This window comes from Choloepus didactylus, chromosome 11 (genome assembly GCF_015220235.1).
Source record: "Choloepus didactylus isolate mChoDid1 chromosome 11, mChoDid1.pri, whole genome shotgun sequence".
Classification (NCBI taxonomy): domain Eukaryota; kingdom Metazoa; phylum Chordata; class Mammalia; order Pilosa; family Megalonychidae; genus Choloepus; species Choloepus didactylus.
The window spans coordinates 14,754,453-14,780,830 of NC_051317.1; the positions used below are offsets into that span (position 1 = coordinate 14,754,453).

A 26,378-nucleotide genomic window follows, 5' to 3' on the forward strand; every position below is an offset into this window, starting at 1 on the left:
CTTCCAGTTCATAGGAGCAAATCTGGCATTGAAACCTAATCAGAAATGATCCAAATAAAAAAACAGTCCAAAGTGAAAATAGACTGAAAGGCAAAAAAAAAAAAAAAAAAAAAAAAAAAAAAAAAAAAAAAAATCGTGAAGGACTTCAAGCTTCTGTTTGCCTGAGGGATTTAAACTTGGATCAAATTTGGAAATCTAAATTAAGGCTCCTGGAAGTCCAAGCTGTTCAGAGAACATTATACACAATCACAGGGGCAACTTTTCTCATCAACTTTATTACAATTAGAGAGCAGGACGGGTATTTTTCTAATTATTGTTAAGTTCACCTATTTCCCATTTTAGCTAGAGCGTAACCCTCCAGGGCGACAAAGGGGTCTGTTCATGAAGAGATGTTCCACTTCTGCCAGTAACTTCTCACCAAGGATCTTTCAGATTGTGGCTTGAAATCAGTTGATTACTTGTTGTGGTATGAAATAAGCATATGTGTCCCTTTTCCCCAGAAGACAAATCAAACTTTGAGAGCCTAGCCTGGATCTATAAGGAGAACTGGATGGGACAGAAAGCACAGTTTCTTGATCATTTTGCGGGACAGCTTTAAAAACCAAAAGGTTTATGTTTGTAGACATGGGGAGCTTTCCGTAAAGAGATGAGGCCATGAAGCAGGCTGGATGGCTCGTTGCTCTGTACGCAGTGAGGGGTCTAGGCACAGAGATTCCTCCTATCGCTGCATTTCTGTTTCTTAAATATTTAGTTTTTTTTTTTTTTAAAAAAAAGCAGCTGGTTTGATTTGGTAGCAGGTCTTGTCAACATGCTGCAAATTGAGATTCATCAACGTTAAAGTAAAATCATCATCTCGGAACACTAAGCAAAGTCCTGCCCCCCGCCAAAAAATAAAAAAAGTAGACACCTCTGTTGTTCTAATTGTGATTCTGGTGTGTAGCTTTAGATGTGCTGCCAGCTTTTTCAGTGCCTTAGTTTCCTCCCTGTGAATCGGGAGTAATAATCTTTGACATTTATGTCAAGGGCATATTGTAGGAATTAATGAGATAATGTCTGCAAAGCATTTTGATATTACTGGGAGAAGGGTCTTATATGGCCTCAAGATATGTTAAAAATCATTGTGATTATTAACATCTCGTAAAGGCATTTCGGAGTCCCTATAATTTACAGAAGGTTTGAATTCAAGATGCAAAATATTAAAAATTAGTTTTCTTTTGCAGTTGTCCTTAAAAGAACTGATCCCTATAAAAATGGATATAAACTTTATGAAGGATAGTTTAAGAAATATATGTATCAAAGAACTTGAGATATTTACCCTAAGTGTTGTTCCTTATAACACTTCTTAAATTAGTGAATATTTTGGGGGGGGAAATCTATATCCCCATTAAAAGGGGATTTATTACCTAAATTGTGGCCCATCCAAAAATACAATACATTACAACCATTAAAAAGAATGAGGTGGATATAATGATGTATATAATTTCTATTTATATAAAATGGTATTATAAAAATGTCTGAAAGCATACATACTAAAATATGAAAAGTGCTTATATATGAGTGGTGATATTATGGGGTGTCCATTTTTCCTTTTATGTGTTTCTCTTGAATTTTTTATACAATAAGAATGTATCATTTTTAGATTGGGAAAAACAGTAAAGCTATTTCCATTCTGAAAAACAAAAGCTAGTCCCTCTTGATTCTTTCTTCCTCTTCTTGATTGCTTTTGCTTCTTGAAGCAAAAATGAACTTCCAAACACATGTAAGTTCTTTGCCTTCCAAGCTGCAGTGCTCAGACTCTTGCATCTCAGCCTCTTTCTCTGAGAGCCCCCTGCATGTCAGCGTCCTGGGTTCTTCTCCGCTTTCCCGCTCATTTTCTCTCTTCAGGCTTTGCCTTGCACGCTTTTCTGCCTGTGTTCCTGCCTCCAGTCTCTGCAAAGACGACTTAGCACAGCAGCCAACTTATCCCTCCGAACGTGACTTCGCTGGAGAGAAGTGTTACCTCCTTTGCTTGATTTTTGAATCTTAAACTTGTTGCCACATCTCAAGAGGTTTGAAGACTACAAATAAGGAAGTCGGGGCATGTTTAACGCCAGTTTGGAAATTTTCCTCTGGCTCCTATATTGGTAAATTCTGCCATTGCTGGCTGCATCTGGATGCCCTTCTGGTTCAGTTACAGCTTGCTGCGGTTCAGTGAGCCACCTCCCGAAGGCTTCCTGCGTCTCCCTGGCTCCTGAGGCAGGGGTTCTAAGCTGTAAAAGCATTTCGCACTAAAAGCAGGGGTTCCCCTGGCAAGGGATTTGGTTTTAGGTTTCTTACGGAGTGTATCCTTTCCAATGAAGAGACAACCTGGAATATTGTTTGTGCCCTAAACACCTAGGCAGGTAATGAAATATCCAAATGGCTGGAAGTGCAACAAATTTCTTTATTAAGGATATTTCTGGCTCTTGTTTAGGTTTGGGGTTGATTTTTCGGTTTATATATTTTAAAGTCAGTCTTAAAGAGAGGTTTGCGAAGATAACTTGCTGTTTTATTGTTTACCTCTGGTGTTAATTTAGTGACTGAGGGGAAAATGGGGCTATTATGGAACAAAAAGGCTCTGCCTAACACATATGTAATAACTCTCATGCCCAGAATGGATCTGCCTTGGAGGAAAATGCTCTGCAGTTACTCCTTTAGTTCAAATATAGAGTAGTCACCAGGGAAGCTTGGAGACCCAGGTGCTAGTTTTATCATTGCCTCTGCTATGGGGTTTTATTTATTACTTGGCATAGAGTCTAGATATTTGTTTGGACATTAAATGGCAATAGAATATAAATATTACCTTCCTAATATCTGCATTTCTTTTTATTTCAAGTCAAAATGACATCATGTCACACAACCATTAAAAAAAGGAAATTAAAACCCCAGAAATATGTTAAAGCACTGCAGTGAGTCGCTGAGCTATAAAAGCAGGGGAGCTCTGTGTGTGAACGTTGGAACGGCACCCAAAGTGCTTTTCCCCTGATGTTTGGGAACACAGCTCTCTAGCTTCTCATTTCCATTGTTTCCAGGAATAAGTATTCAAGAAGTTAAAGAGGGCAGAGGACTGATTTCTCTGAAAGGAAACTCTGAAAAGAGATCAATTTTCATAACTAAGCAAGAATGCATTCTTCACTACGTGATTTTTAACTTGCAAATAAATCCCCCTCAAAGACAATTTTCTCCAGTTGATGTCTCTGTGAGGTGGGTTTCTTTAAAAAAAACAAACAAACAAAAAAGCAAAGACTAAAGGCATGAAAAGACCACAATCCATATTTGATTAGAGTTTACTCATTACTAGGTGTTTTGAATTTTGTAATCTCGTGATTAGTATTAGTGCATAACATCTAGTTCTATTTTTCTGAATTTTCTTTGCATACAGCATTTCATGCTGCATGAACATTTGAACATTGTAGACAGTGCTTTGTATAACCAGGCCGCTTCTCTCTTGGCCAGGACTTTGGTTGAAGCCCGTAAGGAGAAAGGCTTAATAGAGAATGGCTCTGCGTAGAAAGTCACTGGTCTCCTTTAGGGAAGTCTGAGACTAGGAAGGAATGCAAAGCCATTTTATAAGCAGTCCGAACACAAAGCCAGATGAAATGGCCTGATTTTTCTTTTAACCATTTATTTAACTTTTACTTCTGGAAACAACCTAACGTCAATGCAGCTGAAATGCCAACCACGTGCACACGTCACGTCCTGCCTACCAAAGTCCATTCCCTTGTATCTATCAGAGCTACAGGTAAGAGGACTCTTCTGAAACCTGAGCTGATACATCTGCCCTGCAGGTTTGCTCTCCTGTTTAGGAACACTTGTTCTTGCTTTTCTTGCATTTACAGGAAGCTTTCCGACTTGCTCTAGTATATCGTATACGTCTCCATAAGGTCCTACTAAGCTTATTCAGTGACTATGTGTCCACCTCTAAGTTTGATGGAGTCAGTGGAAGACAGCTTGAATTCAAATGTTGATGGCTCCCCAAGGGCTGATCACTTCTTAAATCCATGTACACCGCTGAAGGGTAGTGTGACCCTAGTGAAAGCTCTGTTGGAAACAGGAGCAGGGGTGAGGGATGGGGTGACCCAGCATCCAATTGTCAGGGAGGCAAGAGAATGGGTTCCTGAGCACGGGGGGAAGCCTGGCCATGACGTTCTGAGCTGCCTTCCAATGCTACCATCAAAGCGTTTCATCTTTCCTTTTCGATTGGATCATGCATACCTTTCAGAAAGTTTATTTATTTATTTTAAATTTATTTTTATTGAGATATATTCACATACCATGCAGTCAAAGTGTACATTCAGTTGTTCACAGTACCATTGTATAGTTGTGCATTCATCACCAAAATTAATTTTTGAACATTTTCATTACCACACACAACAAAAATAATAAGAATAAAAATTAAAGTGAAAAAGAACAATTAAAGTAAAAAAGAACACTGGGTGCCTTCCCCCACCACCGTTTTTCTACTCATCCATCCATACACTGGACAAAGGGGAGTGTGGTCTATGTGGCTTTTCCAATCACATTGTCACCCCTCATAAGCTACATTGTTATACAGTCGTCTTCAAGATTCGAGGGTTCTGGGTTGCAGTTTGATAGTTTCAGGTATTTACTGCTAGCTACTCCAATTCACTAGAACCTAAAAAGGGTTGTCTATATTGTGAGTAAGAGTGCCCACCAGAGTGACCTCTCAGCTCCTTTTGGAATCTCTCTGCCACTGAAGCTTATTTCATTTCCAGAAAGTTTATTTTTAAGGGACTGTGTCTTGACGACCCAAACCAACTAATTCCTACAAATGCTGTCTGAGCACAAGGTAAAGGCACCAAAAAAGATTATTGAATAAAAGGATGATTAATATCTTATGGAATTTGAAAAATGCATACTTTGGTCCCATTTCATTCTGATGATTTAAAAATTGACGCTATTCTTACTTGGGAGTGTGGATTTTTCTAAATCTATGAGTTTTCCTTATTCTGTTACTGTCCCTAGCTGGTGTAGGAGGACACCCTCTGAAACTCTTTTCAGAGTGTAAGCTAGGTGCACTGCCTTCTTTATTCCCTTACTTTTGTGGTTTACATCTGTTTCTCTTTTTTCAACCTGAGATGCTCATGCATCTGTATTTGTGGTTAATTATGCCAAATTAAGTTATTTTTTCTTCCTCTACCTGATTTTCAGAAACTGTTCTGAGGTATAGGGGAAAAAACTCATTAGCCCTCTTCTGTTGGTCTCCTGCACCTATGCTTGAGTACAATGAGGTCACTTGTTGCAAAGATTAACTTTATATGACATTCTTGCAGAGTAGATGTATGTCCCTAAGGTACAACTACCACCACTGATGAAATAAATATACCATTCTTTATGATTCCTCCCCATTACCCTCTTTGTTGATTTTCAGAGAGTTTATGAATAGTCACATATTTATACAACTGGCCAAAAGTATGCTACTTATTTTTCTTATGGTCTGTAATAACCTATGCAAGGTTATTAAAGGGTATACAGACCCCTTTTAAGGCAGAGTTTCTTATGTCATTACTTTATACAAGCAGGTCAAATTCCATCTTGGCAACAATCTCTCACTCTTAACCCTTTTCTCTGATTATAAAAGTCATCTATGTTCATTGTGGAAAGTTTGCAGAATGCGTAGCACAAAGAGGAGGCAGAAAGCATTTTAAGACCCACTGCATAGAAACAACTACTGTTGGTTTATACACAGACACATTTTCCTTATTCTACGTACGTTCATTAAAAATATGACCATATTGTACATATATGCTCCCGTCATTTGATTTTTTCACTTATATTTCATATAAGCAATATCTTATATGTCAGTAAAAATTTCTTTTCCTATGGTATTGCTTTTGAGGACTGCATCATATCCCACTCTGTGGGTGCATCATAATTTAACCATTTCCCCTCTGGACATTTAAGCTGTTTCTAGGGTTTTGTTCTGTGTTTTTTTCTTCAAGTAACCATCTTTATAAGATCGCCCTTCCCACGCAGTAGTTGGGTTAATTCTCTCCTCTAGTCTCTGCAATCGAAGACATCACCAGGCTCTTTTGAACTTAGGCAAAGGGCTTTAGCATTGTATACCCTTGTCTGCATCACTGAACAATCCCACTGTAACCTGCAGTACCTAAATTGAAGGCAGGTTAACATATTTCAAACACTGAGCACAGAGCAAATCCTAAAGGCATGGGAAATACATTTAAAACCTTTGTCTTACTATCTGAAATATTTCCTCTCCCACATAGACTACTTCCATAGAGTAGATGCTTATTTTTCCTTGAATAATGAGTTTAATATGCCTAATTCAGTTACTCTCTGTGGCAGTGGAATGAATTCTCCCCTGTGAAGGCTCTGTAGGACTTCCTCCAGCTATGAGTGCCACATGATATTTCCACAGGTTACTTTAATTGCTGATATTAAGTGCCTGCCATTCTGCTCTAAGTTGGAGGTATAAGCGGGAGAAACACATCCTTCCACCAATACATCAAAAAGTCATTCAATTAACAACCACAGGTTTCTTGACACAGTAGGAATTCATTACCCAAACATTCAAAGAGGAGGGTCAACAATTCAAATCCTATTGATAGCTTAGAGTGAAAATAAAATTAAGAATTAGAATTTTCAGGGTGCTGAATTATGTCTTCAGATATTTAAATGATACATTTAATTGTCTAAGGCTGTTATTTATGGTTACACACTTTTGTTGGCAATTAGCATTATGGGTTGGGGGGCAGATGTGATAAATAACTTAAACCTGGGTGCTCATTCCCCTTGCTCTCATGCGTTTCTTGATTAAGTGCTGTGGATTTTATGAGTAACAGCTTCCCACATAAGGAGTTCTATGGCTTTTTCTCTACAAGTCTAATTTGAAAAAAGAATTCTTCTCAAGGGTTTAGAAAGTAATTCATAAAATGGGAAGAATAATAAATATTGTGCCTTAATTCATACACTAGTATAGATAGAGAGATTCGGTACACCTGGGTGTAATTTTATTTAATTTCCACAAGAGACAGGTTGAAAGTTTGCTGTTTGGAAGGGGGGTTGGGGTGGGGCTAGAGAGACAGCTAAATCTCATATTTGCAAAAATGATTACATTATCTTAAATGAAAATGCTACTCTATTAACAACTTCAATAAGCATTACATTTGGGGAAAAAATCTTTTTAATAAAAAGTTGCCTGAAGTTCACTCCAACTTAAAATATACAAGTGAGGAAAAGTGCTTACTCTGATTTATGTGTCTTTTGGAGGTATAATTATTGGCTTTTTACTCACCTGTGTAAAACAATGTACTTTTGTAAATGGATTTCTGGCCAACTTTATGCAGCCTTTTTTTTTTTTTTTTTTTTCCTTTTTCTTTTCTTACATGAAAAGTAAGCACTGTCAATCAAGGAATTTTAAGGTTTATTTCCTCTTTAGAAATGATTGATAGCCTTTTAGATTTACAAGTTGACAAGTTAAAGGGTTCTATTGGTATAATTATGTACTAAATTCACAGTCTTTCAATTTAAATGTCCTTTTAAAACCACAAGATTATCATACCTGTATTTTGAAAAGTGGGCCAGTCAGTTTGGGTTGGTGTACAAATTGCTTCCATTAGCCTTGGGACCTATTTGAATTTAATACAGTTTTTTAAAGTTAGTAGTTCTATGAATCTTACTTTTAAAATTTAGGTTAATGGAAATGCATTTTAAGTAAAGCATGTGGCATCTTGTTTTTTAATGTATAGCTAATGTCAGAACTACAATGACTGTCTTTTCATTCAGTATGGGAAAAAATATGTGGTTGATTACTTTGGTTACATTGAAAAAGGAAAGAAAAAAAAAATCCCATCCACCCATTACTTAGAGGACGTAGGGGACATAAGCATTGGATGGGGCTTCCATCTCTTCCCTGTCAGGTGAATCAGGCTGAAGATATTATGCCCCGAGGAAGAATTTTGAAAATAATAGACCAAATTCTAGTTTATACTGTGTTTAATTTTAGGATGCTTTATAGAGGGTGAGATTAACATGGGCACAACAAAGTCCATTGTCTCCAGACATTTTTATAATTTAGCTCTTCTTTTAGTCTTTTGGGGAATCATCCTTGGATATCCAGCTGCTCTAAGCTAGAACTCTGCAGTCTCTGGTCTTTTCCTTGAAATAATATTGATGTTGGCAAATCAGTGTGTCCTTTCTATGTGAGAGTTTTGTATCCAGGGCATTTTCGATGCCTAGCTCTTTGCGTACTTTATCAAGGGTGGACTAGGATTTCTATGCATGGAAGACCCACCCCTACCCTCTCCTCTGCCCCAACCGTGCTCTCTCAGGCATTGGGATCTTGTACCAGCTGAGTTCCACTAGAGCTTTTGCAATTAAACAAGTACATACTTCTAACTCTCCTGCTGTTTACAGTGTGTGTAGCTATCCCCTGGACAAGCCCCTTAAGTATGTTGACTTGAGCTTCTGATTAAAGTGAATCCTAAAACCTCATATCAAATGCCATTTTACTTTATATTTATGGTATTATTAGAAATATAGGATTTGACCAGAAAAGTGGAGTTCAGGACCTGCTTTTGGACGAGTGACTCCCTGCCAGTCCCTCCACCCCTTGGCAAATAGCAGAAGTAGATGGTAGAAATGTTCAGTAAAGGGATCCTTCTTGAGATCATTTTATGATATAAATAAAAAGTATCAATTCAACTTTGGACTTCCCCGGTTATTTCCATACCATCAGTGTTACAGTTCATGTTCTGCATTATTTTCTGAAAATGGTCTAATTGTGTACCTTCTTCATTGCAGCACTCAATGAACCCACCATCGATTATGGTTTCCAGAGGCTACAAAAGGTCATTCCCCGGCACCCTGGTGACCCAGAGCGTTTGCCGAAGGTCAGAATACCTCTTCTTTTTTGGGTTATGTTCTTTGGATTGGCTTGGGCGATTGCAAACTCTGCTGAGGAACAAAATTAGTTCATAGACAAGCAACTCATAGTTTTGTGCTTTGTGTGTTCAGTTCTGTAAGGTAAGCAATGATCAAAGTAGTGAATACTTATGTGACAGGCCATGTTGTACTTATTTTCTACGTGTATCATGTCATTTCATCCTCTCAACAATCCTCTGTGGTTGGTGCTATTACCATCACCATTTTAGAAGAGAAAATAATGAAGCAAACAGAGGTTGAATAAGTTGCCCAAGGTCATATTGCATGTAAATTACTAAACTGAGATTTGGATCTCTACAGCCTGGCTCCAGAATCTACATTATTAATCTCTACATCAGACCAATTCTCAAGAGGATAAAGAACACCACATTTCTACCTCCATGAGGTTCCTTATTGATCTCTGGTGATGGAGGAAGAGCCAGAGCTCAAAAAGAAGCATATAGGTAGCTCTCACAACTAGAAAAATAAGATAGTGTCTCTTTGCTTCAGAGGCATCCCACCTAGGTGGTAAGTAAGGCACAAATATGTGAAAAATTAAACAAAAATGCAGGACAATAATATATGTTGAGCAGCAAGATGTCATTAATTGCCAATGCAGAAAGAAAGACATGAATATTTATTGTCTATTCTGTGCCTGTTGTCAAAGTTAGGGATATTCCCATCTCTGTACCCAAGGAGCCTGGGACACATGTAGGACAGATTGCTATATACAACTAATCATAATTGAATATAATAAGCACATTTAACAAAAGTGCAACTGCAAAGACTCAGAGGAAAGAACAGTTAAACGCTAAAGTTCAAAACTCGGAATTAGTTGAGGACACGGAAGTAAGTTAAGAGAAAACTACCGTTCATCAACAGCAAAATGAAACTTCATTTATTACATAAGTGTAAACTATTATAAATTAACGAGTAGTTGAGAAGTCCTTTTCCTGCCACAGTGAGTCTAGAGATACGTCATTTCTAGGTCTGCTTATCTTTGTGCCCCATCAGGGTAGGCCATGACCAGGAGAAAGGTTCCCTTCAGATGTGAGATGTAGGGGTGGGCACTACTTGCACACACAGGGGAAGGATGGTGACAAGCCGAGCATCTGTCCTCTCCCTGGATCTCAGGAAAGAACCATCCCACCTTTCAGTTTTCCCCAACACCTCACTCCAACAGAATGCCATTTACTTTGGTAAAACGTCTTGAAAGCCTTTTGTCCCAGGAAGAAATCTTACGGTGTGTGAATCTGTTCACATCCTTGTCTTTGAAAGGGGTCTCCATCTTACAGGTCCTTCTCCTTCCCATTCCACTCTGACCTGTTCTCAGAGAGCAATTAAATAATCTAATTATAACAATGAATGGCAGCCTCCTTCTAGAGTATAGACACATTGTGGAGGCATTTACCTTTCTCTCTGTTTGGCAAGGACCTTGCGCCCATGAATTTCCTATGGGACAAATTGAAATGATATATTTTGCAGCACAATGATATAAATTATTTTGTGTCTACCCAATGCTGGGCAACCTAGGTGTCCTAGTGGCAGAAAGAAGCTGTAGGTGCAATGCCAGTTTCCTCCCAGTGTTTCCATTTTGCCACGTTTTTACTTTACGTTTAGAATTTGCTGTCTCTAACTCAAGGGACTGAGGCCACAGACTGGAGAGACAGATTGGGATTCAGAGCTCTGTCACTTACTAGCTAAGCCAGTTACTTCTCTGTACTTCGATTTCCTTATCTTTCAAATGGGGTTGTTGGTTGTTATTTTAATCACTCACTTAGCAATTGATAAGCAGCTATGACGATTTGCCCATTGACGAGAGTGAGGCTGGTTGCTTCTGACAGTCCCAGCAGAGCGGGAAATCCTAATCCTGGGATGCAGTTGAGTATATGATTTATCTTCTGTGCCTCAGTTTCTTTATCTAGAAAATGGAGATAATACTAGTGCCAACCTCCATGGGAGCGTGTAAGCATTTAAATCGAGGCGATGCTCTGTATGCCCTTAGCACAGTCTCTGGCCCATAGTTGCCACCCTGTAAAAATGTATTAAGACTTCGAGGACAAATCTGGTTTAGTGGTTGAAGTTGAAAGAAACCAGGCAGCATTTTTCTTATTTATAAGGGAAGGAGAGAAATAAGAATAGAAGGTCAAGTTTTGTGTGCATCTCTGGTGGCCTGATGGTGAAATTCCCAGCCCTTTTTCCTGGGTTTGGGAAGAGTAATCAAGGACACAATGGATTTGTGTGTTACGGAAACACTCCACAGTGTGCATCCAGCCACTTGACCATGCAAGGACTTTGGCTGGAGCCACCCCAGGAAGCTCCCACTGTGAGTCAGGTCAGAGTGGCTGTCTTCTTGGCTCCAAATGTTAAGGTGGAGTGAGAGTTCAAGGGCAGGGTCAGGAAGTAGCGGATGGAGCCAGCACAGGGTATTCCTGTGGACTTGAGAGATTTATACTCCTGCTGTCCATTGTTAGGGGGATGAAAATGGGTTCCGCCTTCCTTAGAATCACGGTCAGTGTTTGTCAAAGAGGAGTGTTTCAGTGAACCATGGACCACACACCTTAAAAAACAAACTCCACTTTATTAAACCCATGTGTTTGTGAATAGACAAAGCTAGATTCATACAACCACCCACATATTCTGTCAAATGAAACTGCTCCAAAGACCAGGCAGACAGCTTTCCATAATAATATGCCTTTGTATATTGGCTTGTGCTTTTTCAGAGAACTTGTACATGCTTTGTTCTATTGGATTCCCTGCTTGTGAGGTAAGTAAAGAAAGCAGACATCACTCCCATTTACCAAATGAGAAAACGGGAGCAAGCAGAATCCTCTATAAATTATTTTGTCCCTGAAAGTCACCATCAGTGATAGTTGTTGTACACAAGAATTTAAAATATGCTGATTATACTAATGCCAGATGTGGTCTTTTTTGTTTGTTTGTTTGTTTGTTTTGGTTTCCTTTTTTCATATGAACGTGGAGAAGGGCAGCCTAAGGTTTTCAAATCTTAGCATTCTGTTCTGTTTAATTCAGGCTTGCCGTCCTCTTTGGATCTTGGCAGGAGAGAGAGGAATGTGTGACTGTCTTTGGGGTGAAGACTGACTTTTCTTAAATGTAGAGGTGAGGGGAACGGGGGTCCCTGCTCAGCCAGAAACTCTGAGATGCTAATGGCCGAAATGCATGATGCAGTCCAGAAACATTTGACAAGGAGCTCTCTCTGTTTTGAAGGCCAGCGGTATCTCCATCCCCTTTCAGTGTGTGGTCAAGGAGTGGTCAGTGGGCCTTAGCTCAAGATGCGGTGAAAACAGACCCTAGCCTTAGCCATCATTTCATGTGTGAGCTCTGAATCCAGGGAAGCAAGAGAACATTCACTCGATGCCCACTGTGTGCCTGGCACAGCTTTATAAAGGTCTTGAAGAGCACAGAGGCTCAGAGAAGGGGCTCTCAGCTTGGACAGACGTGGATTTTGAAGGCTGCTACACCACATGGTGCATGTGACAACTTTGTGAGCCTCAGTTCTCTCTTTTGTAAAAACCAAAAACCAGCTTCCTGACAGCTCTGTTGTTAGGAATGCGTGAGATACTTTATGCAAAGATGTATTCCTGGCATATAGCAAGACTTCAGTAAATGGTGGCTAATCATCCCTGCATGGTGGGTATTTACATTTCAGAGATGAGGAGTCAGAATCTCAAGAGGTCTGGGCCTTGCCCAAGACTTCACAACTAGCGAGTGGGAAAATCAAGATTCGAACCGAGCTCCTCTGATTTGAAATCCATCGATCCCACTACATCAAATTCCCACTTTTGGGATCTGGAAACCCAAATCATTCTGTCTTGAGGGGGTGAGCTTCTCTCTCCCCCACCCACACCTAACCCCTATCCTACTTAAATTCTCACCTGTTTTCTCTCATTTCCTCACTGAGAGGGCTGGGGCATGTGGACCTCAACAGGGCAAATGTTTTCCTCCAAGAGCCAGTCCCTCTTTTAGAGAAAATAAAGCAGTTTGAGAAAAGTAACAAAGGCTGCATTTGTTTATTTTGCTTTATGGAGCTGAAAATATCTAGTAAATTGATCCAGTGGGAGTAATAAATACACATTACTTTATCTTGTTCTTCATGTCCTATACCCCTGAGCCTTGATAGAACAACACCACTTAATAGACTTAAAAAAGAGTAATTACACTCGTTGGCTGTGTGATTTTTCAGCCCTCCCAGCCCTGCCTGACCTTCTAATTTAGCTCACCGTGTCTAACCAATGCATTTATATTCATCTTTTATGAAGCATGTATAGTGCAGAATTGACTTTAGAGCCTTTTTCCAGCTGTCCTGCCAGGATCCCAATCTGGTTTGTAGCAGGAGAATGGAGCTATCCGTCTCCATACATTCACATGTATAGATAACGCGCATACATGGCTCAAAGCATTTTTGTCCCTTATGAAACATAATAAAAAGTATTTATTACATTTTTACTTTAAAGCTTTTATACATTCTAGCATTATTTACAGCTAAACATGCAGGCAAAAGATGCGAGTGTTTTTAAAATGATTACTGTTAATGTTTCAGCTTGTCAGAAGTGCTTAAATTTTCCTGCACTTTGTCTAAAAACTTAGTACTCTTGCCTTTTAAGAACAACACATTTAAAAGATCTTGCAAGTCAGATTTGCAAACACTGCTGACAGTTTGTGATGAATGATATTGCAAAATTCACAAGATGTTTGTCGTTTTGCACAGTCGACATATTAAGGAACAGATGAAGAAATGCGAAACTCTGGCGGAAAACAACCATCCCAAACAAACCTCAAGCAAACCTTGAACCCAGAGAGTACACCAGAATTTCTCACCCGGGTTTTCTTTCCCAACTTCCCACTCAGCCAGTGGAACCCAATTGTTCTCAGCACATTCTCTCTCAACATATGGTCTCCTCATTACCATACACTAAGAGTCCATATGGGAAACTTGTGAAATGAACTGTATTCATTTTAACTGCCAGATGAGCAGCCTTTTGCTTTGCAAGCTTAGCTTAAGTCATCTGCTGTCTTCGTGTTGTTATGGCAACACGGCACCAATAAAAAATTCTAATCTACTGTAAGTGATCACAGTATTTTAAGTGCTTGCCTACAACTGCCCTCAAAGGGGGAGAGGGAGGAGGGGTTATGTGTGTCCAAGGAGCAAGGTCGTTGTTCATTCCAGCAGGTGTCAGTAAAGAAGCTGGTGAGGTGAGGGGTGAGGTGCCAGTGGCCATGCAGTAGATATGGATTGTAGGGGGGCTGGGTTGTAAGGGGGAGAGACTCTGGGGGGATGGATTGTAGCGGGCAGGTTTGTAGGGGGGAGAGATCATGGTGGGGATGGATTGTAGGGGACTGTGTTGTAGGCAGTGGGGGGGGCTGTAAGGAGGGGGGTGGATTGTAGGGGGAGAGACCATATAGGAATGCATTTTAGGGGAGAGAGACTGTAGAGGGGTGGATTGTAAAGGGATTGGGTTGTAGGGGGAGAGACTGTAGGGGGGATGGCTTGTAGGAGGGCTGGTTTGTGTGTGGGGGGTGAATTGTAGGAGGGCTGGTTTGTAGCAGGGAGAGACGGTGGAGGGCTGGATTGTAGGGGGCATAGATTGTAGACCCTTTGGGTGAGTTTAAAAAAGTCACCAAATGTCAGAAGCGACCATGGATCAGGCACTTGCATTACCCTGATGGTCCCATGTAGCCCTCCAGGAGTAAAACTCAAGGCTCTGAACTACGGAGGCAACGAAGTCAGGTAGAAGCTCCTCCTCCGTTAGCATGAAGAAATCTCAGTCTCCACGAAGCAGCTCTTCCTGTACGTGGGAATTAGTCATTTCAAACACCATGCTAATTAAGAGTACCTTAAAGTAATGGAAGTAGGCAGCGACATCCTTAAATATAAATCATTTTCACCTCCGCAGGCCACATGATATGTTGCATCGCTGTCGCTCTATCTGTATTGAAAGTGAATGTTTATAGTCTCAGTTCATCAGTTCACATTAGCCTCATGCTGAATATTTAAACACAGAACAATTTGAACACACCATGAAGGAAGACAGTGACTGCACTTTCATTTGGAACAGCAAGGGCTCATCTAATAATAATTTAGTAAATCAGCCATTTAGTGGCTCTGTTGTGCACTGCATTGTGCCAAAGATTATTCAGTTCAACTGTACACTTGCAAAATTGAAATTCAGACTCTAGTCACAGCGCTGGTTTTGCTCAATGGAGAGATGAGACCCAAAACCACCCTCCCTAAAGAGCACTGTGTTTAGTGATTTATCATAAATACAGAGCTGGGGCGAAATAAAACTAGAGTTGGCTGTATACAATGTATTCTAATTATGCTTTTATTGTTTTAGTCTTTATGCAAAGACAATCAGTAATTCAAAACCTGCAGTTGCATCAGTGAAAATACAAATAAGAAATCTTTGCATAACCACATTGCCTGTTAGCAGAAAAGGGCATGACTAAGGGCTTTAGAAAAGGATAAAGAAAAACCCAACATCTTTATCTTCCACACTGTGTCACTGGCCACTCACTCTCATCTTGTTTGTTGTTTGTTTTAATTTGAGGGAATTCTATTAACCTTACATCCAGAAACAAAAGTGACCCTACTCAAACACAGGCACAGAAACAAAAGCCAGTCTTAGGATATATTCAATACTCTTAGAGAAAATACGCTTGAATCTGATTCCAGGAAACATTTTGTCTCTGCATTCTTTTGTCAAAAATGCAAACTCTGGAACACAGTACATTTCTCCCCTTTCACCCCTATAGCTGCCAGAAAACTTAAAGACAAATGTCACGTCTCCATTTTGATATCTGCTGATTTTAGGGGCTAGGTATCCCCTACTTCTTAGGCTTCTTTTTTCAGGGGAGTTTAACCTCAGATCTTTGCACCTCCTGAAATTGTATACAGGATTGTGTGTGTGTGTGTTTAGTGAGTATGCACACACATGTGCATATAATTTTTCAGAGGAAGGGAACAATAGCTTTATTAAAAGGCCCACACATCCAGAAAAGTTATAATTCTCACTCCTTTACATTATTTTATCTTTAAGCAACTTATTTTGTCACAAGCTTTTCTGCTTGTCATTATTGTATCATGCCCATTGTACAGATAGAGGAAATAGAGGCTCAGAGAGGTCAAGTAACCTGCTCAAATTTGGCTAGTAAATGGAGGCTTTCCATCCCTTATTTCCTCATGATTAGACCCTTCAGCATCTTATACAATTTTGCAAATATGATGGCATCTCAAACATAGCACTTGGGGCATGCAATGCACCTTGCCTTTAAGAATGCATATAATCTGCCAAAGTCCTCTGAACAATAAGTAGAGATTATCGGTATTATTGGTGGTTATTTCTTGGTAAGCACTAAGTAAATGTTGGGCACTGTGCTAAGCACCATATACGCATTATCTCATTTAAACCACTGAAGTGGGTTTTACAGATGAGGAAACAGAGGCATGTATTTATGCTGCTAAAAGTGGTAAGGCATGGATTTGAGCCAAATCTATTTGTCTCCAGAGCCAGTATCACTAAGTACTGCTTCCCGGAATTAAGAAAAAGGAATTTTAAGAAAAAAAGGCAGTTTTGCAACCCAATCTTAAAATCCCTCAAGCTTGGTAAGGCGGGAGGGAAACAGTGGCATGGACTGAGGTTAGCTCACAAATGGCTGAGCTAGGCGAAATCGGCAGCAACAATTAAAAACATGCACGCACACACACAAAAACCTTAGAGACCATTCTTTTTCTCTTTAGCTGCAGAGTCATTGTGGTTGGGACTTGTAATAACAGTTATTCCAATAGCTGAGTTCTGGAACTCTTTTAAGTTCTTTTTTTAGGACTGAGCCCTTGATGAAGGGGAATTAAGTGTAACCTACTTCATATCATACCTCATGTACAAGGGGCACTGAATATAATTACTTTTGAGTTCAAGAAGTAACAGGAGGAACAAAAGAGAAACTCATTTCTGCCTTCCCAACCATCCTGGACCCGAAACCCTTGGGAGCAGAGACGCCAGGAGGTCTTCAGCCTTGTTCATTATTTTCAGCACTGAGTAGCACTTCAATTAAGCATTGGAGCAATAAGTACCGAACCCCAGCAGTCTTGAGGCAGTGGATTTTAATTGTAGTTTTACTCAGGACCATCTGTAAAACCTTGGGAACCATCATTACAGGTATGTTCGTCTGGAGGTACATATAATAACTGATGATATTCAACAATTTAAGAAGCAAAAGCAAACTCTATTTTGCCTCATTTAGAAATCCTTGAAGTACAGCATAGTTCCTGCATGGGTATGTATCAGTTACTCAAATTTAACTATATGCATTTGTTGAAAAATATACACACCACACACACACACACACACACACACACACATTGATGACAAATCTCGTTTACTCAGTGGTTTATTTCTTTCAATCTAGGTATTTATTCTGCCTTGCCTTAGGAAAAGGAAGCCACGACCAAAGGCATAGGGAAACAGAAGTAGTTAATTTTTGGCTTTTGTGTTTCTAAGAGCTCAGGCCTTGGTGACTTAGAGGCCATTAAAAAGAGTTTCAAGGGTAATTTTGACTCTAGGCAGTTTTTGTTTCATGTGCTGCCTTTACAACCTATCTCTGAAAAAGACACCTCTATCCACGGCCTTCTTTTTAAGCAGACACTTTCATCCTGATCAGAAAGTCGATTTCCAAGGCCACTCAGCAGGACCTAACCCAGGGCCTCGGTCTTAAACCAGTACAATGAATTGGAATAAGAAGAGCCAACCCGAGGTTCCCCGGTTCAGCTCTCTACCTCCAAGCAGGTCAAAGTCACAAGGGGGCAGGCGCCATTTTTCACTGTATTTGTGGCGGGAGACACCCCAGGCTCCCATTCACCAATTACCATGACACCATTTGGAAGAGAATGCCGGGAGACCGAAAGGAGGGAGGGGACACCCTGGTTACAACTCTTCTCAGGAATACCTGGTTTCACAATTTATACTTAACTGCTGACACTTGAAAAGGCGAGCATTTTGGTAAAATGAATCAAGCTGTAATGTTTCTTTTATGAGAGCAGAAAAGGAAGGCTTGGCACCTCTTGGAGACCAACCTTAGTTATCCATCATAGTAAAGTCAGCTGTCCTGGCCTTGCCAGAGGTCATGCAATCGAACCAACGGCTCTTACAACTACATCATTGCTTACGGAACAGTAATTGAGGCACCAGATAAAAATTACCTGGTCTGATAGGCAACGAACAGTTTCCACTCAATAAAATTATAAGGCAAATCATTCATTTCATAACACTCCAGTTAATTTATTTGTTGACCTTTTAATATCCATAGCTCTTCAGTGGTATTAACTGCAACTCAGACAAAATCTCTTGTTCATTTCACTTTCATTGATTTTCTTTTTCCATTGAGGCAATAACAGCTGCTTGAAAACAGCCTTTTTCTTTCAACTGCAAAAGTCAATCATGTAAGTTAGTACGTCTTACGATGATATAGCTGCGTTACCTTATGACCTACTTGAATTTTGTATCATTCAGAAAACTCCTCCGTCGTGTTTGTAACAAAGCCAAAGCTTTCTGGTATGACCACAGCCAGGGCTGGATAATAACACATAATATATATATGAGAAGTAAGGGGGCTGTCATCTAATCTGAACATAAAATCAGCTTTAAAATTAAGATGAGTTTCAGAAGTGCCCCCGCCCTGCATTTTCTCTAGGCTGCTATCAATGCCAAACATCTTGTTTTAGAAGCACAGTAGGGCCTTTAAAAATATATAATACCTTTGTTTCTTGAAATTTCTTCAGATTTTGATTGCAGTTTCACTTTTATTTTCTTTAAAGAATATGAGCAATAAGTATGTGCTAAAACGTTCTGTAGGGTAGCCGCAGCTTCAGTTTCTTATATAATAAAATACTATGAAGTCTTTAGAATGCAGGGTAGTAAAATATAATTGTTCCACATTTGGCATTTTATGTGTCCCTAGAAATAACCGCTTGCTACCTATACCTTATCTATCCTTCTCCTTTCCATTTCAAATTAGTCTAAAGTGGTTCTTAGCTATAATGAGAATGCCTGTTTCAACAGAAACATGTTTAATTATATCCATGCTAGAGTGTGAGTGACTCTTCTCAGTTATAGCGCTTATGAGTAAAGAGTGTTTAAAGTGTGACACCAAAGGTTTCTAATGATCTGCAGTAAGCTCTATTGCGAGAAGTTCATATTACCAGAAAAATGAAAAATTTGAGGAATGTCTCAGAGGATCGGAAGGTAAACAGTGCTCAAGTATTATTTTGATTTGTTTTACTCCTTCCTCACTGCTCTCATTATCCTGATTTTTTAGAATGCAAAGCCTACCATTGTGGAATTTTCCGTTTGGCTAAATAAACATGAAGTAGAGAAATAACCACTCTCCACAGGAATACATCTCAGTACCACTAGTATTTATTGCATTGTACATCCAGCTCTGTGGGAAATGGGCTGCAAGAAACTTCCAATCAATTTTTCAGGCTTTCCAATCAGTTGTGTCACCCTGAATTTCAGAAGCAAGAGGGGAAAGAGCCAGGATTTAAGGCTAGAGGGATGAAAGTGCTGTTGAAAATCTGCATTTAAAGTGAATTACCTGGGCCCTATGGTAAACTCCTGAGTGAGGAGGTGAATTAAATCAATGTTGATTTCATTGAGAGATAGCTATCATCTCTAAATCAGGAGTGATTTTACCACTCCAATTTGTTTTATGACGCTGATGTTTGGCCCACTGCATCTTCAGTCCTCAGATAAACCAAAGCAGATTGGTGATAAATGGGTGTCGGGGAAATTTGCAATGAGAGAAAAGTATTGTATATCCTTCTCAGGAATCTCTCAAGCCAACTGACCTTGATAATTGATGCTTAAAGTTTAACTTCTGTTTTCTTCTACATCCCTCAAAACATTATTTCTCACTGGAAGAGCATAAAGCCAAGCGCAGACTATCTTTCCAGATTACTAAAGCATCCATGGACCTTAAATCTATGAGGGAGTTCCCAGAGTCTCAAAATCTGACTGACACTCTAAAATTAATGTTGCATTGGCAAACAGATATCCATCCAGCTTCATGAGCAGGTCTACATGTGACATAAAAGAGAGAATAATCATGCCCTTTCCCCTGCTCAATCTAGGTTTGAGTTGGGCTTACAAATGGGTCCCGCATTGGACAGTTAGATAACCTTCTCCCTCACCCTAAAAGACTAGATGTGACCAGTGAATATCAGCTTATTAGCTCTATGTTTGAGGTCCAATGGTAAAGAGAAGACTCCCATGGAAGGTGACTGCTACTCAGAGATTTTACTCTCATGAAACAGAAGGAAAGATGAATTAGCCATGTTTGCATTGGTCTCTTTCCCAAGGTGGCTTCTGTGTATGGACAAATACCCAAGTGTTCCTAAGGGCCTAAGGGTCCAGTTAATAAAAAGCTGGTGAACATCAAGACCAACCTCATGTTGCTAGTAGTCTATAACTTGAGATAATGTCTGAATCAGACATGATTCATTATATGAATCACAAAATTAAAATGTAAGCAACAAGTCAGCAGGAGTGAAAGAGCAAATTCATTTTTTTAAAAAGTGGCATTAAAAAACATGACAGTGATCAAAACTTGACCTTTGGGAATTTATATATTGAATTTAAAAGACTGGAGCCAAATGGAGCACCAAATTGAAGTCATTTGCTTTTATAAACCATGCAAAATATATGAGTTTGTCATTTGTGCATATAAACTAAGCATGCACTTAAAAAAATAGTAAATGTATCTTAGAATAAACTCTACAATAGAAATTTCTCAAGCTCTATGGTGTACTGAATATTATGCTTGGGGCATAGAGAAGGTGATTAAGACATAGCCATAGCCTCAAGGAGCCTACAGTCTATTTGTGGAGTGTTAAGACTAATCCACTTCAGATTAGAACAAAATGACCTGACAGTATAATTCTTTGCTATGCTGGGTGGAACAGACCATCAACATATTTTTTCAGAGGAATGAGGAGAGAGATTAGGAGCTGGGTACCAATCAAAGTGGAATTATTTCTGATAGGATAGTGTGATACTCAAGAGCTCAGACTCTGATGTCTTACAGACCTGGATTTGAATCTCTGCTCAGTGACTTGTCAGCTCTGTGGACTTGGGAAAAGTTAGCTAACTTCTCTGAGTCTCAGTTCCCTTATCCTCCAAATGGTGATATGAAAAGTACCTTAAGAGGCTCTCCACGAAGAATGTATGAGTTTGTGGTTTATGATGTCAGGCATGAGGGAAGAGTTAAATAAGTGGTGTTTATCTTTCATTATTATATTACCACCACCACTGCCACCCTCATGACCTTATGAGAAGGCTTTGTGAATGTGTACAGATTGAAGCCAACATTCTAATTAAAGGAAAAACAAAAGAAATAAAGTTATGAAGTTAGGAAGCAGTCAAAAGTTTTACTTCTAGGCTAGGGAGGACTGATTCTGCCAGAACAAAGAACAAATCTTCAGATATGAAGAGAGGGAAGGTTGGATAAAGAGGGTAGGAACAGATGGTAGGGAAAGCCTTTTGCAACTCCCATAGATCCCTGTAGCTCAGAACCAGGAAGATACATATCTTGAATGTCCTGGAGAGTAAGTAGATCCATATTTGATTACTGGGGCAAGAAGCAGCTCAAAATTTATTTGCTATTTGATTGGGTTGCAACATGGAAAGAAAAGCTGAATCTTCTCCCTATATTTGTAGGCCATTCAGCATTTTTATTATAGAGTTTCCAAAGCATATGTGAATCTGCAATAATTAACACTTCAGCTGTTTCCAGGAACCCCATTCCTCCTTGAGTCCCTCCAGTGTTTCTGCAGACTCTTAATAGATTTAGTTAAGCATAGCCCCTCCCCCCTTTTTTTCTATTCAGACCCCACCCACAACTGACGGTTGTAACAAGACAGTTAAAACCAAGCTTTGATTGTGGGAGGAAATTGATTAGTGAAAAGTTATTGTTGTTGTTGTTAGGGAACAAACATTTTCTGGTTCTTTAAGTGAGGAGAAATCCAAGACTGTGAAAAGAAATAGTCTGACTCAGGATATAGATTGGAAAAGCAGCATCAGCTCTGTGAGAAGACTCTGGGGCTCTTTGATATTTAAGATACTAGTATTTGTCTTTTCAACTCCCAAATGGGATATATTTTTTTAAATCCAAGGATAGGATTAATTATCTCAGAATAGTCAAATCTCTATCCTCATGTTTTGAACTGCAAGCAGGGAGACGTTTTAAACATTATGAACAGAAGAGAAAATCTCTCCTGACAAATAATGCCTTGAAAAATTAGATATTAGTACTAGTCAAGTGCTCTTTCTTCTCAGAAATATTAAAATTGCATATTGGAATGGAAGTATCCTTATGATCCTTCCTATTGCCACGAAAAATAAGACGTTAGGAACAATTTCAGAGACAGAAGATGATATGAAACATCTAGCTTGTCTCCTTACAGGAAATTTCTTTTTTTAACATCCCGGCTCAATCATTTCCTAATGTAAAATTACAGATTTTTCAAATTACCATATAAAACTGCAAAAAAATTACACTTGTGACCACAGAAGAGATAGCATACACTATCAATTTGATTTTAAAAGACATACATCTTTTATATTACCTGTCATTTTTATAATGCCTTTTACAAATTTAATCAATACATTTTAACATTCTATATACTTTAAGTGCAATATACAATAAATATTCAAGTTTCATCTTAAACATGCTTTAGCCTTTAAATTGTTAAAACTGCAGTGCCCTTTCAATCTACTTACCTAATGTCATAAAATATACATTTCAAGGTAAATGAAGTCAGCTACTTCAATTTAGTCCCTCAAACTGGTAGTAAATGAGAGGTTAACACTATGGTGCCAAACCCATTATTGAGTAAATTTAGCACCTTGGACAGCTCTGTAAAATCTTTATTGCTTTCCTGACCTGCTCGTCATGTTCTGTCTGTGTGTTCAGTGGCTCTCAGCTCTGATTGAAAGGCAATATATTAGATCCCCAACACAAACACGCTTGGGGGCTAGTTCACTGAGAGCATAATGACATGGAGGTGAGAGCAATTTTCTGGTCACTGAAATCCAAGCACCTTGCAGGTCTGTTGCAGTAACTCATAGAGGGCCCAGAATTTTCTTTCTCCTTCCCATTTGCAGAAATAACCAGTAGAAGCTGAACCACATTGGAAAAGTTGCACAAAACATGGGCTCTCCCTTAAAACCCATAGTTGATACTGTGGAAAGGACATTTAAAAATGGGCTGGATATCATTAAGGACATGACATCTAGGACAAGAAATCCAAGTTCACTCTTCTCAAGACAGCTGACCTGTATGGGTGCTGCATTGACGACACATCTAAGAAAATTTGCCAAATGGAAAAATGTGCCCCAGCCTCATGAGTCAAAGAAAGCAGCATCATGGATCAAAGAAGGATGCAAGTTAGGAAACAGGATTCACAGGATCTCTGGGTTTTGAAATAAGGAGAATAAGAACAAGTGGGTTATGTCATTGAAAAACTTTTTCAACTAAAATGTATGGCTTTAAAATGTATAACATACCCTGAGAGTTGGAAATTTTTCAGGTTTACAAAAACTTGAAAAATCTTGGAGATTATTTCAAACTTCACTCCCTCCCTGGTTCTGTGACATTAATTAAAAAAAGAAGCACAGCTCTAAGACCCCAGTTACAGTGCCACAGGAGTGAATTTCACAGTGCCGTTTGTAACCACCCCACATTGTGCTTTGCAAAATGGGAGATTGCTTTCTTTTTTCCCTAAAACAGAAGGAAAAAAAAAATTACGCTCTGTGCCAAGCCCAGACACTAGCATAAATATTTACTTGCAGAAATAAATGAACATAGACCAAGAGAAGTTAAACCTTAGTAAATAGACTAACTTGATCCTGTTTTGTTTTAATCTTTCCTAAGAGCCAGATAAGGCCATGAGGTTTTAGAGAAAGCAGCACAAACTGAATTTGATCTGGGGATAGGGTTTAGTGCACCCATACCATGGTGAATTATTTACTGCTGTGGTCAGACAATACTGCAAACCCAAAGTGGTAAATTATCTTGTAGCTTGCATTAAAAAATAAAGAAATAATTTCAGATGTATGGATGGTGGTGGCGGTAGCACAATATGGTGAACATAATTAACAGCACAGAATTGTATATCAGAATGTGGTTAAAAGGGGAAATTTTAGGTTGTATACATGTTTCTAGAACAAAAATTTTTTAGGTAATTCATGGAACTGTGCAATGCAAACAGTGAGCCCTAAGTTAACCCAGGGATTATAGTTAAGCGCACAATTATAAAAATGTGCTTTTTTTTTTTTTTTAATCAATTGTAACAAATGTACCACACCAATAAAAGGTATTAATAGGATGGTCTATAGGAATCCTGTATTCTATGCCTTATTTTTCTATAAATCTACAACTTCTCTAATAACTAACTAAATAAATAAATGGAATGGAAAACCCAGAAATAAAGAAATGATTTCAGATATATTGATTCCAACCACATTGATTAGCCAATGCTTTTCACTCCCTGTGTGAAAAATAACTGAACTGTTTTATAAAGGGGGTCTAGCAGCTTAAGGAAGCATAAACGTTTGTTGAGAACTCACAACCCCTCTATATCATTTTTGAATTTAGGACATTATATATGTCGTAAGTATTACTGCAACATGAAAACTATTTTATCTTATATTACAGAGAATTTAAAATTGAAAAAATGCTAATATGTATCTAAAAGCTTGTCATTTCAAGAGTTGTTCAAGGATTTTTGAAGAGGCTATGGTGACAGCAAAATGAATGCAATTATATCCCTATTTTCTGATCAGCGTCTACAGTATATGAAAATTGAGCAGCCCTGCTTCTCTATGCAGAAATCTATTGTGTAAAATATTTAAAGTTAAACTTCCTTTTGAAACTTTACCCAAGCAAAAAAATGTAAACATATCTTCTCGCAAATCACCTCTGATAATTATACTGTGCCTCTGGTTGTCTGGTAAGCCCCATTTTATGCTTATCCAGATGAACTTTGCTTTCCTTTTTACACTCCAGTCTAATGAATCTGCAGAAAATTAGGGCAGAGTGAAGAGAGAATGATTTCTTTTGATTAGAATGAAAAAGAAGTACCACCACGCACACCTTTTTAGATCACCCTGTATTATTAGAAGCAGGCATGCGAGTTAAACATGGAAGCCCACCTAAATGGAAAATGGGGATATTTTTTCCTCGGTTGAAATGAGCAACAGAGCATAGATGTAGGATGACAATGAATTAGCAAATGAGGAAAATGACAAACAGAATTCCTGTAAAAGAAACAGGCCCTGCCAGTTGTGAAACTTGGTATGGATGGGGCTTCTTCTCCTGTAAGAGCCTCTGATGAACAGGGCTTTACTTCCAGATGTGTGTTGATGCAGCTCACCCTCCTTTCATGGCTCTGCTATACAAGGGAGATAAACAAAAGAAGTTGAATGCCACAATCCTTCTAGTAGCTGAAGATTGATTGGAACTCCCTCGAAAATGACCTGTCTGATAAGGTTGTTGTTCCTGGAATGAGCAATTAAGTACGAAATAAACACATCTTAGGGATTCAAAACATGTACCAAATGACATTGATTTTAGTAATCTGGTAAATGATCTCGGGATTGTATTCAGCAATAAACATATGAGTGCTTTATCGTGCCGATGGCAGACTATCGAGTGATGTATTTTATCTTGCTGTACCAATGATGCTCACCTTTTGACTTGATTAAGTGTGTATGTGAACAGGGATAAATTGGTGATTTAACACCATTCTGGGGTTCTCCAAGCTACTGCCTTTCCAGCAGAGCCTTGGCCAAGTATGGCCAGAGGAACTGACCGTGATCTTGTGAAAAGATAATGACAACCTGCCTTCACTCAGAGGGATGTGTCTGCTTTTCTCTTGACAGGAGGTAATACTCAAAAGGGCAGCTGACCTGGTGGAGGCGCTGTATGGGATGCCACACAACAACCAGGTGAGCACACTGGGTCTCTGACTTGCGTGGGCTTCTGCAATTCATCAGAAGAGCTCAGCTTTCTCATTGGAACGAGAAAATTGCGAAAATATAAAAACCACAGGCATGCGTTAAGAGTATAAGTAATTCAGATATAGCATGTTGCAAAGGTATTCAATTATTCTCTTAAAAAGAGAAATCTTTTATTGCCTTCCCCACCAAATCATTTTCCTTATGGGAAGAGGTACTTGCTCCTTTACGACTAATCTTTAGTGGGAGTGAACTTCATAGGTGAGGAAGAGGTTCTGGTGTTTTATTTTATTTCTCTCAGGTTTTTAAGCAAATTTAGGAGGAGAAAGAGGGTTTAATTTCTTCTCCTAAAAAATATAACAAGACCTAAATAGTACTGTCTACTTCTTTTTCCCAGAGCAACTCCACATATATGATTCAAATTGC

The 26,378-nt window shown here is 39.0% G+C and overlaps 1 protein-coding gene across 7 annotated transcripts in view; it reads left to right on the forward strand.

Annotated features, from left to right (window-relative positions):
- EBF1 (EBF transcription factor 1) overlaps positions 1-26,378 on the forward strand; it is a 432,079-nt gene that overhangs the window by 388,782 nt on the left and 16,919 nt on the right. For all 7 annotated transcript variants that reach the window (XM_037798760.1, XM_037798761.1, XM_037798756.1 and 4 more), the window contains 2 exons: positions 8,803-8,891; positions 25,878-25,943. In XM_037798760.1, coding sequence (XP_037654688.1) covers positions 8,803-8,891; positions 25,878-25,943 — 155 coding nt within the window. The remainder of the gene's footprint in view (positions 1-8,802; positions 8,892-25,877; positions 25,944-26,378) is intronic.